This window comes from Scyliorhinus canicula, chromosome 5, assembly GCF_902713615.1.
Source record: "Scyliorhinus canicula chromosome 5, sScyCan1.1, whole genome shotgun sequence".
Lineage (NCBI taxonomy): Eukaryota > Metazoa > Chordata > Chondrichthyes > Carcharhiniformes > Scyliorhinidae > Scyliorhinus > Scyliorhinus canicula.
In genome coordinates, this window is record NC_052150.1 from 11,626,519 (window position 1) to 11,639,166 (window position 12,648).

At 49.6% G+C, this 12,648-nt stretch overlaps 1 protein-coding gene across 1 annotated transcript in view; it reads left to right on the forward strand.

Annotated features, from left to right (window-relative positions):
* Positions 1–3,358: 3,358 nt before the first annotated feature.
* LOC119965769 (transmembrane protein 158) overlaps positions 3,359–12,648 on the forward strand; it is a 40,947-nt gene continuing 31,657 nt past the window's right edge. The window contains exon 1 of the mRNA XM_038796580.1: positions 3,359–4,428. Within this exon, the coding sequence (XP_038652508.1) occupies positions 3,722–4,426 (705 nt within the window). The 5' untranslated portion in view covers positions 3,359–3,721 and the 3' untranslated portion in view covers positions 4,427–4,428. The remainder of the gene's footprint in view (positions 4,429–12,648) is intronic.

The following is a 12,648-nucleotide window of genomic DNA, read 5'->3' on the forward strand; positions in this document are numbered from 1 at the left end:
GGTATTTACAGCCATCCGAGGAGACAAAAACACCAGGTTCAAACTCCTCTTCCCACTCCAGCACTGTCAGCCTGGGAATGCACCAAGGATGCAACATTGGCGCCCTTTCAACCTCATGTCTGCGCTGCCCCTTGGTGGCACCGTCCTCAGACCTGAGGTCTGTTTCCATAACCACACCCACGTGCGCTCTCAACTCCTCCGCTGCCTCTGTAATGCCAGACTGTCCGCCCAACATCACAATCATGATCTGTGCGAAATCAGCTCCCTTAGACTGGGCACTGCATCGGCTGACAGATAACCAGCTTCTGGAACAGATCTTCTTTCTGCAACTTGAGGATTGCGCCCAATCTCAAGGAGGACAGAAAGACCATTTTTTAAATAGGCTCTGAAAACCACACTGAGCAGGGAATGAATTAACATTGGTGCGTGGCAGTAACTTTCTACAAACTGTACCATGTGGCTGCACTTCAGCCAAGAAGACGGGACGCAGTCGGAAACTGACCGCGGTGGCTCACAGGGAAGGAGAGCGAAGAGACCCCTGGCTGGTGACCCCCTTCCTTTGGGCTACTCTCGCCCTCTCCACCCCTGAGGACACACAAATAATCCACGCTAATGGATATTCTTCGTCATTTCAAGGGACTGACCATGATGATGAGGGAGGGAGGAGTTTCAAAGCACTTGGTCACAAAGAATGAATACGTTAAGGCCTGGTTTGGAAAGTGTACACCGTGTCTCCCATGTTTATCAAAAAACAACCAATCAGCGTTAAATCATATAATTTACAGTGCAGAAGGAGGCCATTCGGCCCATCGAGTCTGCACCGTCTCTTGGAAAGAGTACCCTACACAAGCCCACACCTCCACCCTATTCCCGTAACCCCACTTAACCTTTTTTCCAACACTAAGGGCAATTTAGCACGGCCAATCCACCTAACCTGCATATCTTTGGACTGTGGGAGGAAACCGGAGCACCCGGAAGAAACCCACGCAGACATAGGGAGAACATGCAGACTCCGCACAGACAGTGACCCAAGCCGGGAATCGAACCTGGGACCCTGGAGCTGTGAAGAAACTGTACTAACTACTGTGCTACCGTGTACCACGTTAGTTGCCGGGCAGCATGGTAGCTGGATAGCACTGTGGCTTCACAGTGCCAGGGTCCCGGTTCGATTCCCTGCTGGGTCACTGTCTGAGCGGAGTCTGCACGTCCTCCCCGTGTCTGTGTGGGTTTCCTCCAGATGCTCCGGTTTCCTCCCACAGTCCCAAGATGTGCAGGTTAGGTGGATTGGCCATGATAAATTGCCCTTAGTGACAAAAAAGGTTAGGAGGGGTTATTGGGTTACCGGGATAGGGTGGAAGTGAGGGCTTAAATGGGTTGGTGCAGACTCAATGGGCCGAATGGCCTCCTTCTGCACTGTATGTTCTTTGTTCCAAACCAGTACCAATGTCCTGGAACTTAACAGTTGGCACACTGACAATGAACAAGCCCCAAGAACATTGAAAAGCTTTAACTATCATCTTAATCAATCATCCCATTAAAGCAATCGTGAAAATCAAGGCAGAAAAAAAATAATAACACAGTTGAAGCAATAATTGGTGAAACGCAGCTGGATTTAGACCTGGAATAGGAACATGAGAGGGAATATTTAACCTAAGAACAATGCCTGATAAATATCTATAAATAAACCAGAGCGTTTACATGTGCTTCTGAAAAAGTGTTTGATTGTCTTTATCACGAAAAGCGAATAGACAAAATGTGACATTGACAGTAAAGATGTGAGATTATGTCAGAGGCTGCACTGGGGATGAATAGTGAGTATCAGGCTAGAAGACATGTTTCAGGTGAAGAGAGGAGGCTGTGTACTGTCGCTACAATTATTCAGGGCAGGTCTACCGGCTGTTCACGCCAGCGGGAAATTCCGGTCCCACAACGGTGCACTGTTTGCACGGGGTGCAGTCAACAGGAAATCCCGTTGACAATGGCAGGACAGCTCGATTCTGCTGGCAGGCCACCTCTGCCGCCAAAAAACACGCGACAGAGTGATCGGCAATACCTGCCCTCAGTCTGTACACAGAGGAAATATTAAGAGCATTAGATGCACCTCTAGCAAGTAGCAGCAACCATAAAGTCAATTGTTGCCATTGGCAAATCAATTTTTTTAATTATCGAGCGACATGGTAGCACAGTGGTTAACACTGTTGCTTCACATCGCCAGGGACAGGGTTTCAATTCCTGACTTGGCTCACTGTCTGTGTGGAGCCGGCAACACAAGCCAATGGCAAGAATAGGAGTGATTCCTGGTCGGCTATGTGATGGAGCCTCTACCATTGCCATCCACACAACATGCATGGAAAATCAGCCTATCACCGCAGCAACGCAGACACCCTGAGGGAACTGTAACACACCAGCTCAGGTGGAATGTTGGGATGGTACATTTATTCCACCCAATCCACAGCTTGAGTGCACAAATCTAGGCTGACAAGTCAGTCTGGGGCTGTTTAGCACAGGGCTAATTCGCTGGCTTTGAAAGCAGACCAAGCAGGCTAGCAGCACGGTTCGATTCCTGTAACAGCCTCCCCGAACAGGTGCCGGAATGTGGCGACTAGGGGCTTTTCACAGTAACTTCACTTGAAGCCTACTCGTGACAATAAGCAATTTTCATTTCATTTCATCTCATTTCAGTGCAGTATCTTGGGGTTGCTGCATTGTCAGGGGTGCCGTCTCTCGAATGAGATGTTAAACAATTTGCTTTGTGCAAATTGGCTCTGACATTTCCCACATCCCTACACTTCAAAAAGTACTTCACTGGCTGTAAAGCATGTTGAGAAATCCAGTGGGAGTGAAGGGCACTATATGAATGCAAGTCTTTCCTTTACAGCATCCTTAAACCACATCCAACTTATCCATTCGAGCTGATTACGAGATATCTAATATCTGTGATTCCTCTTTTAAACGCGGGCAGGCGCAAACTGGATTGGGTGGGTGAGGTGAGAGACAACCAAGTCACCAGCATCAAGACGGTTTCTAATTAACCGTCTCCTCCCCAAAGCAATTCCCTTTGCCCCCTGGAGCGCGATATAAATCTGGAGTTTCAAAAAGGGGAAAAAATCTGTACAGACTGCATAGTTGATTGTTGGGAAGTATATTTCCCGGGGTGTTTATTCCTTTAACCTTTTTTGATACATGTTTGTAATAAAATACATTAAAACAAATAAATCTGGAGTTTCCAACAACAGTGAGACAAAGGATCTGTGACCATCGCAGAAGATGGCAATGATGATAAAGGAGGGCGTACAGGCTGCAGGGAGAGATGCGCTCTGTTTTAAAAAAACATTAACTGCACCAAGACTGGATTATTGTTTCCAAGAGTGATCCAGGTCAAACCCCACATTCATCAATCCAAAGAAATACATTTAATTTTGCCAAGGGGAGAGGAAATGGTTTTGCAACGTGACAATCTGGAGAATTTAAACACAAATGCATGTATTTTTTTTAAAAAAACCCTCCCACAGGGATGCCCTGCTTTAAGAGCTGTGTGTGTGTTGATGCAGGGTTAAATGACTAAAAGAGAAGGTTGGTGTCGTTCTTGCTGCCGCTGGAGTTGCTGTGCAGCCTTGCACACACACACACACACACACACAGAGAGTGAGACATCTCCTGCATGCCAGTGTATTTGTGAACTGCTCACCCCTCTCACCATGCAGTGCCCAGGGAGGGTGCCATGCTAACCAGCCAACTCCTGACTGTGCTCCTGCTGGCCAGCACCAGCCTCCCTCCCCTTTCTGCCTGGAGTGGGGAGGACTTCTACTTCCAGCCCAACAGCACTTCTCTCAACTTGTCGCTGGTCGCCCCGCTGGAGCTGGAGGCCGGCTCCCGGGCGGCTGGAGCCCGGGCTGGAGGTGGGCAGCTAGCCAGCCCCTCCAGCCGCTGCAACATCACGGTCCTGAGGCTAGTGGCCACCTCGCTGCTGGCCCGCTGGGAGCGCTCCCTGGGCTTCACCTGCGACGTGCTGCTCTTCACCACCAACAGCAACGCCAGGTCCTTCTTCTCGGCCGCCTTCACCCGGGTCTTCCCGCCGGTCACCATCGAGCATGTGGGGGTCGGCGGCGCCCAACAGGAGTTCAAGCTGTGCGTGGGCTGCGGGGGCTCGCCCACCCCCCAGCGCCGGCGAGCCGGCCCCAGGAGGAGGAAGAGGAGGACCCCCCCTGGCCAGGGGCAGCGGGTCAACTTCTGCTGCCTGGATTTCAGCCTGGAGGAGCTGAGGTGGGACAAGGGCTGGAGTCTCACCCGCAAGCCCATCGAGTCCACCCTGGTGGCCTGCTTCATGACCATTGTCATCATCATCTGGAGTGTGGCAGCTCTCATCTGGCCAGTGCCCATCATAGCGGGCTTCCTACCCAATGGCATGGAGCAGAGGAGAGGCTGAAGGTATTGGAAGGTGGAGGGGTGGGGGTCTGTGTGTGTTGTTGGGGGGGGGGGGGGTCACCTAACAATGAACCATCCCCCAGCTCCAGAAACCTGGGTCATATTCACAACCACACGACCCCCGTGACACTGGAGTCAAAAGGACAACTTTGGTCAATGTGAACTGCTAAAGACACCTGTTGGAAGATTGCCTGTACCACAGCCGTTGCTCCCATACCAGGTAGCAGTCTTACCTAGTGCTTCTTGGAGTCGCGGATTGATTTGGCTGGGGGCATTGGGAATACCTAACTGTGCGGAGAACATCTTTATATTCTGCAGATTATAGGCAATTAATTAATTATTTAAGTCATTTTGGGCAATAGCACGATTACTATTTTGGTCAGATCATTGCCAAACAGGTTTCATTCCAGTAAACCCAGATTAAGATACTGGTGTCACAGTGGGTGGGTTTCAGTAAACTGTGCATTTTATTCCAGTAGTTATCAATTAGTTTGCGATTCAAAAACAAAATCAAGTTTTTAAACAAAAACTCATTTATGTCTTTTAATTTGAACAAATGGGCTTGTTAATTGTCACCGTCCCAATTTAATCCTCTAACGGGTTCCATTAAAAGTTGTAAATCGAGCAAATTTGGGCAGAGCTATTTGTATGAATTACATTTAAATGTATGATAATCTGCATTTTTTTATAAAGTATTTTAAAACACAGCACTGTGTGGATTATTGCCCTCTCTCTCTCATTTCCTGTTACTTGCTCCCTGAAATGAGTGGTGTGTGTGCCGTCACAACAGCATTCTTTTTCCCTCATTCGTGAATTTGTGGAGGTTGATGAATCTCCCCAGTTTTAACCATTCCTGGAGGCCTCCCGGCTGCTTCAGTCGATAAATCAGGTGCTGAAGCCCAACAAACGTCCAGAGCTCAGCGGGCCCTGTACTGTAATGAGGTAGCAGATTTCAGCAAGGCAGCCATGAAAGTAAAAACGGTTTAACAGACTGTTAAAAGACCCAGAGGCAAGATGAGGAGATTTTTTATTTCCTCTTTTCCTCAGCTAATGGTTATGATCTGGGAGGCGCTGCTTGCAAGGGCAGTGGAAAGAGATTTGATGGTAACTTTTTACAACAAAGTAGGTGATTACCTGAAGGGACAAAGAGTTGCGGGGGTATGGGGAAAGAGCAGGGGAGTGGGACTAGGTGGATAACTCCATCAAAGTTTTTTTTTTGATTCGTTCATGGGATGTTGAAGTTGCCATCCAATTGCCCTTGAGGGGCAAGGGTCAACCACATTGCTGCTGGTCTGGAGTCACATGTAGGCCAGACCCGGTAAGGACGGCAGATTTCCTTCCCTAAAGAACATCCGACAATCGACAATGATTTCATGGGTCATTATAAATCACTTTTTAATTTCAGATATTTTATTGAGTTTAAATTCCATCACCTGCGGTGGTGGGGTTCGAACCCAGGTCCACAGATCGTTGTCCTGGGTCCCTGGATTACTAGTCCAGCGCCAATACCACTATGGCACCACCTCCCCATAACATGCTGGCAATAGTTACGAGGGGGGTGAATGGCTTCTCTCTGTGCTCTATTATTCTAAAAGTTGGCCTTTGCATCCCTGACTTATGCAAGGAATGAGTGTAGGTGGGGCGACGTGGGATGGTGGTGGGCAGGAGATGGTGGGGGTGTTGGATTAAACCGGAGTTCCTATCCATGTTGGGAAATAATAATAATCACTTATTGTCACAAGTAGACTTCAATGAAGTTGCCTTGAAAAGCCCCTAGTCGCCACATTCCGGCGCCTGTGTGGGGAGGCCGGTACGGGAATTGAACCCGTGCTGCCTCCTTGTTCTGCATTACAAGTCAGCTGTTTAGCCCACTGTGCTGAACCAGCCCTGGATGTTGAAAGGAGGTAAGAGGTGAAGCTTTGCTTTGATCCTTGTTGCAATCATGTAGTTTCCTAAAATTAATTGTTCAGTGACACAGAAAAGGGATGGGAACCACAGGGCTAGAGTTGCTTGGAAGCCACTCTCAAGTCAGGAGTATGATTGTTGTTGGCATCCTCTCCTGCTGTTTGGTTGTCCAGTGGGGAGGGGTTGGTCAACAGCATTGGTGCGCAGGCCACACACTCCTACATTTAGGGGTCTATGAACAGCTGCCCAGCTGTGTGATGAATGGCTAGCACTGGGTGGAAATCTGCTTTAACTGATAGAATTCTCTTTTATTTGAAAGGGCCTTCAGGTACTTAAAATTCCCAGTAAGATCCTAACAGTGAGAGCCTGTTTTGTGAATTCTGCTGAAGCCAAATATTGGGTAGATGCTGGAAATTGGAATTAAAACAGAACATTTTGAAAATATTCAGCAGGTCTGCGAGCACCTGTGGAGAGAAAAGCAGTTTTTTAATATAAATGTTTTTTATTGGGTTTTTGAATGAAGTATGTTTACCGTTATGTAAACAAAATAGAATATATATATATAAACATACATAGAAGAGAAGGGAACACATACAAAAAACAAAACAAACAAAAAAAACATTAGAACAAAATAACTGGTAGGGTATTATGTGCTAGCTCAACAACAGCGGCTCTGTGCAATTGGCTGTATTGTTTTTAGCACATAAGTAGGCATCTGTTTGTCGGGGTGGGTAAACGTGGGGGGGGGGGGGGGGGGGGGTGGGGGGTGGGGGGGGGGGGGGGGGGGGGGGGTAGGTACATATACATTTGGGTGCCGGGGAAACAAATACAGAACAATTACAGAGGGCAATATGCAAATGGGTTTGGTGTTGGTGTTATCGCTTGCTTCTCCCAGACGGTTTTCACTGCCATTGTCATCTCGCGATCACCTCTGCTTCAGCCGTTCGTCCCGTCTTTCGCCCGGATTTTCCTTGTTCTCTGCTCTTGTAGATGCCAAGTTTGTTATTGTTTCCCATGCCCTCCTTCCAGCTGTCATTCCCTTGCCCCCCCCCCCCACCTCACTGGTTCCCTTTTATTGTTCCCTGTCTCCTCCCTCTTCCACCCCTTCCCCCCCTCCCCTTTTCCTGTAGTTCGCCTTTTATTTCTCTTAGGTTTAGCTGCTATCCCTCCTTCCACCGCCTCGGCTACTTTCACCTGATTCTTGGCTAGCTGGCTATTCTTCTGCTTGTTCGTTGGCCACAAACAGGTCCCGGAACAATTGGGTGAATGGCTCCCACGTTCTGTGGAAGCCGTCGTCTGACCCTCGGATGGCGAACTTGATTTTCTCCATTTGGAGAGATTCCGAGAGGTCGGACAGCCAGTCTGCAGCTCTGGGTGGTGCTGTTGACCGCCAGCCAAACAGGATTCTACGGCGGGCGATCAGGGAGGCAAAGGCAAGGGCGCCCGCCCTCCTCCCCAGGAATAGATCTGGCTGGTCTGAAACCCCGAAGACCGCCACTATCGGGCATTGCTCCACCCTCACCCCCACCACTTTGGACATAGCCTCGAAGAAGGCTGTCCAATATGCCACAAGCCAGGGGCAAGACCAGAATATGTGGGCGTGGTTGGCCGGGCCTCCTTGGCACCGTTCGCATCTATCCTCCGCCTCCAGGAAGAACCTACTCATACGGGTTCTTGTTAAGTGGGCTCTTTGTACCACTTTTAGTTGCATCAGGCTGAGCCTTGCGCACGTGGAGGTGGAGTTGACCTTTCTACCAGTCGCCCATACATGCCGCTACAGTTCCATTTATCTAGGATGCTTGCGTCCAGTAACTCTTCCAGTAATGTCTGTCGTGGCGGTTGTGGATACGTCCTTGTCTCCTTTCATTGGAAGTTTTTGAGTTGCAGATATCTTAGCTCGTTCCCCCCGGCTAGCTGGAATTTCTCTGTCAGTTCCTCCATTGTTGCAACCCTGCCGTCCGTGTATAGGTCCCTGTCCGCCTTATCTCTTTGAGCTTTGAAAGCGATAATTTCCCCGCTTACTACGGCCTTTAGCGCTTCCCAGAACGTGGAGGGTGAGACCTCCCCATTTTGGTTGTTCTCCGTGTACTCTGCTATGGCCTGTGATATATTTTCGTTGAAGGCCTTGTCTGCTAGTAGGGCAATATCCAACCGCCATGTGGGGCGTTGGGCCCTGCCCGTCTCCAGCCTCACGTCCATGTAATGTGGAGCGTGGTTGGATATCACAATTACGGAGTATTCCACTTTGTCTATCCCCGGAAGCACCGTTTTCCCCACCACAAAAAAGTCAATTCTGGTGTATACGTTGTGCACTGGGGAGAAGAAGGAGAACTCCTTCTACCCTGGGTGGGCGAACCTCCAGGGGTCCACCGCTCCCATCTGTTCCATAAAATGACTGAGTTCCCTAGCCACGCTTGAAGCTTTCCCCGTTTTGGAGCTTGATCTGTCAGTCGTTGGGTCCTGTACACAGTTGAAGTCTCCCCCCCCCCCCCCATGATTAGTCGGTGCGTTGCTGTGTCGGGGATTTCTGCCATGGTCTTTTTGATGAAGCTTGTGTCGTCCCAGTTGGGTGCGTACACGTTAACTAGTACTACCGGTGCCCCATCCAGGCCCCAGCTGACCATGACGTAAGAAGGCATTCACCTGAGGAAGGAGCTGCGCTCCGAAAGCTCGTGTTTGATCCAAACCTGTTGGACTTTAACCTGGTGTTGTAAGACTTCTTACTGTTCATATTTCTTAGGTGGTTGAGGACTCCACCCCCTCCCCCGCCCAGGCCTGGCGGCGTCCCCCCTGTTGGGGGCGTGCTGCGGCCCCACTTTGTTGCGTGCCTCCGGTGCTAGCTTTCCTGCTAGTGTGGTGGCCCACCCCACCCTCGGGGGTTACTGTCTCGCTTCTCCCTCGCCCGACCACTACGGTTTTCTGCCCGCTCTTCTCCCCCCCCCCCCCCCCCCCACCCCCCCCCCCCCCCCCCCCCCCCCCCGGTCTTACCCTGCACTCCTCTCGCTTGCTCTCCCGTCTCCGCTACTCTCGTTCCCTCGTGGGACGCCCTCTCCTTCAAGGTTTCTGCTCTGAACTCCGCCTCAGGGTGAACGTTCTGAATACGCGCAGCCGACTTGGAGTTTTGTGAGCCAGGAACACGTGGTGTGAATTTTGAGCATATAATTACATGGAGCCACCCCCTCCCCCCCCCCCCCCCCCCCCCCCCCCGATCGCCACACTAGAATTAGGAATCGGCGAAGCAGAGGGCAGCAAATTTTACACTAAGATTTGCACGTCCTCATGGTGTGAAAGACTGAGAAAATATAACAATAGTCATGTAAAAGCTGCAGTTTTGTTTGTAAATACGGTAGAGGTGGAGTCAGTTAATGCAGCAAAGGCTGACAACAGTATATGTGCAGTATAAGACATTCTGCAAAGTTACAGAAAGGTGAGGAAATAAATTCCAAATGTTTGAGATTAAAAATGGTTATACATGGTGATGGCGGCACGGTGGTGCAGTGGTTAGCACGGCTGCCAAGGACCCGGGTTCGATCCTGGCCCCGGGTTGCTGTCCGTGTGGCGTTTGCACATTCTCCCCGTGTCTGCGTGGGTCTCACCCCCACAACCCAAAGATGTGCAGGGTCGGTGGATTGGCCACGATAAATTGCCCCTTGATTGGAAAAACTGTAAATGGGTACTGAAATTTATTTTTAAAACTAATACATGGTGATGACACAGTGGCACAGTGGTTAGCACCGCTGCCGCACAGCGCCAGGGACCTGGGTTAATTTCCAGCCCTGGGTGACTGTGTGGAGTTTGCGCATTCTCCCCATGCCCGTGTGGGTATCCTCCGGGTGCTCTGGTTTCTTCCCACTGTCCAGAGATGTTAGATGGACTGACCGTGCTAAATTGCCCCTTAGGGCACAAAGGTTTGCAGATTAGATGGATTGGCCATGCTAAAATTGCTCTTTAATACTCCGAGATGTGAAGGTTAGGTGGGGATATAGGGATAGGACGGGGAGTGGGCCGAGGTAGGGTTCTCTTTCAGAGAGTCATGCAAACACGATGGACTGAATGGCCTCCTGGACTGTAGGGATTCTATGATTCTCTGAATACTGATACCGTTACTGTCTTCACCAATATTGCAACACCAGAATTGTAAGAGGATATCCTGGATGGGTCCTTTTCTGATTTGGGGACATGCGTCAGTAAGAAATGTTAGAAATCTGGGGAAAGTCTGTCATGGTCAGAATTCAAATCATCACACGCCTATATTTTCAGTACAAGCCAATGGTTGAGATTCCACACTGGTAGCTTGAAGTTGAAAAAACGACATATTTGGAATAACATTGGAACTTCAATCTTGTAGGGTAACAGGAATCGGAGGCCAGTGGAGCAGTGGGCAGCAACTTTACCCCGCAGTTTGAAGCTCAGAGTTTAAGGCATACTCCAGGGTTGGTGGCCATGGAATGAAATGAAGTGAAAATCGCTTATTGTCACAAGATGGCTTCAAATGAAGTACCGGGGAAAAGCCCCTAGTCGCCTGTTTGGGGAGGCTGGTACGGGAATTGAACCGTGCTGCTGGCCTGCCTTGGTCTGCTTCAAAAGCCAGCTCTTTAGCCCTGTGCTAAAATAGCATGGTCTTAAACAGGTTAACTACCAACCTGCATATCCTTCCTTATGGCAGGCGGTATGAGGGGGAGAGGCTGGTCAGACACAACCTGTGGAAGGCAATAGCAAACCACTGCAGGACCTTGCCAAGCATAACCATAGACCAATATATGTAAATCCACGTTCAACCAGGGCATGGTACCTGGAGAGAGAGAGAATGTTGCTTCACAGCACCAGGGACCCGGGTTCGATTCCCGGCTTGGGTCACTCTCTGTGCGGAGTCTGCATGTTCTCCCCCTGTCTGCGTGCGTTTCCTCCGGGTGCTCTGGTTTCCTCCCGCAAGTCCCGAAAGACGTGCTTGTTAAGTAAATTGGACATTTTCCCTCTGTGTACCCGAACTGGAGCCGGAGTGTGGCGACTAGGTTTTTCTCAGTAACTTCATTGCAGTGTTAACGTAAGCCTACTTGTGACAATAATAAAGATTATTCTGATTACCATGAACCTTCAGGTTGCTGTGGCAACATACGTATTAACATGCATTTTGCAGTTGGAACTATGGAGAGTGATGGTAGAGGCTCCAATTTTAATGCCATCACATGGCTGATCCGCTCTTACCACCTGCCATTGGCGTGTTTTGGAAGGATTTTCAGCTTGTTACTAACCTCATTGGCTGCATTATGAGCACGCTTTCCTTGGTTGTCAAGTCCTGGCGTGTGAGGGTGGCACGGTGGTGCAGTGATTAGCACTGCTGCATCACGGCGCTGAGGTCCTTGGTTCGATTCCGGACCTGGGTCACTGTCCGTGTGGAGTTTGCACATTCTCTCCGTGTCTGTGTGGGTCTCACCCCCCACAACCCAAAGATGTGCAGGCTAGGTGGATTGGCCACGGTAAAGTGCCCCTTAATTGGAAAAAAATAAGTCATAGAATTTACAGTTCAGAAGGAGGCCATTCGGCCCATCGAGTCTGCACCGGCTCTCGGAAAGAGCACCCTACCCAAGCCCACACCTCCACCCTAACCCAGTAACCTCAGCCAACACCAAGGGCAATTTTGGACACTAAAGGCAATTTATCATGGCCAACCCACCTAACCTGCACATCTTTGGACTGTGGGAGGAAACCGGAGCTCCCGGAGGAAACCCACGCAGACACGGGGAGAAGGTGCAGACAAACATAAGAACCAGGAGCGGGAGTTGGCCATTCAGCCCCTCGAGCCCACTTCTCCATCCAATACGATCTTGGCTGATCTCATCACGGCCTCAACTCCACCTTCCTCTACCTTCTCCAAAACCTTTCAACCCCATTACTAATTAAAAATCTGTCCATCGCCTCCTTAAATTTACTCAATGTCCCAGCATCCTCCGCACTCTGGGGGCGGGAATCCCTCAGATTCACCACCCTTTGAGAGCAGTAATTTCTCCTCTTCTGTTTTAAATCAGCCACCCCTTACCCTGAGGCTATGACCTCTCGTTCTAGATTGCCCCACAAGAGGAAGCACCCGCTCCACGTCTACTTTGTCAACACCTTTTATCATCTTATATACCTCAATAATATCTCCTCTCATTCTTCTAAGCTGCTCAAACTCTCTTCATAAGATAAAACCCCCTCATCTCTGGAATCAATCTATTTTTCTGGAAGCAATCAAAACATGACAAGAGGTTTGGATAGAATAGAATATCTTCCTCAGTTCTCTAGCTGAAAGCGCATCCTTGGTAACCAAGTTGGCCAAAT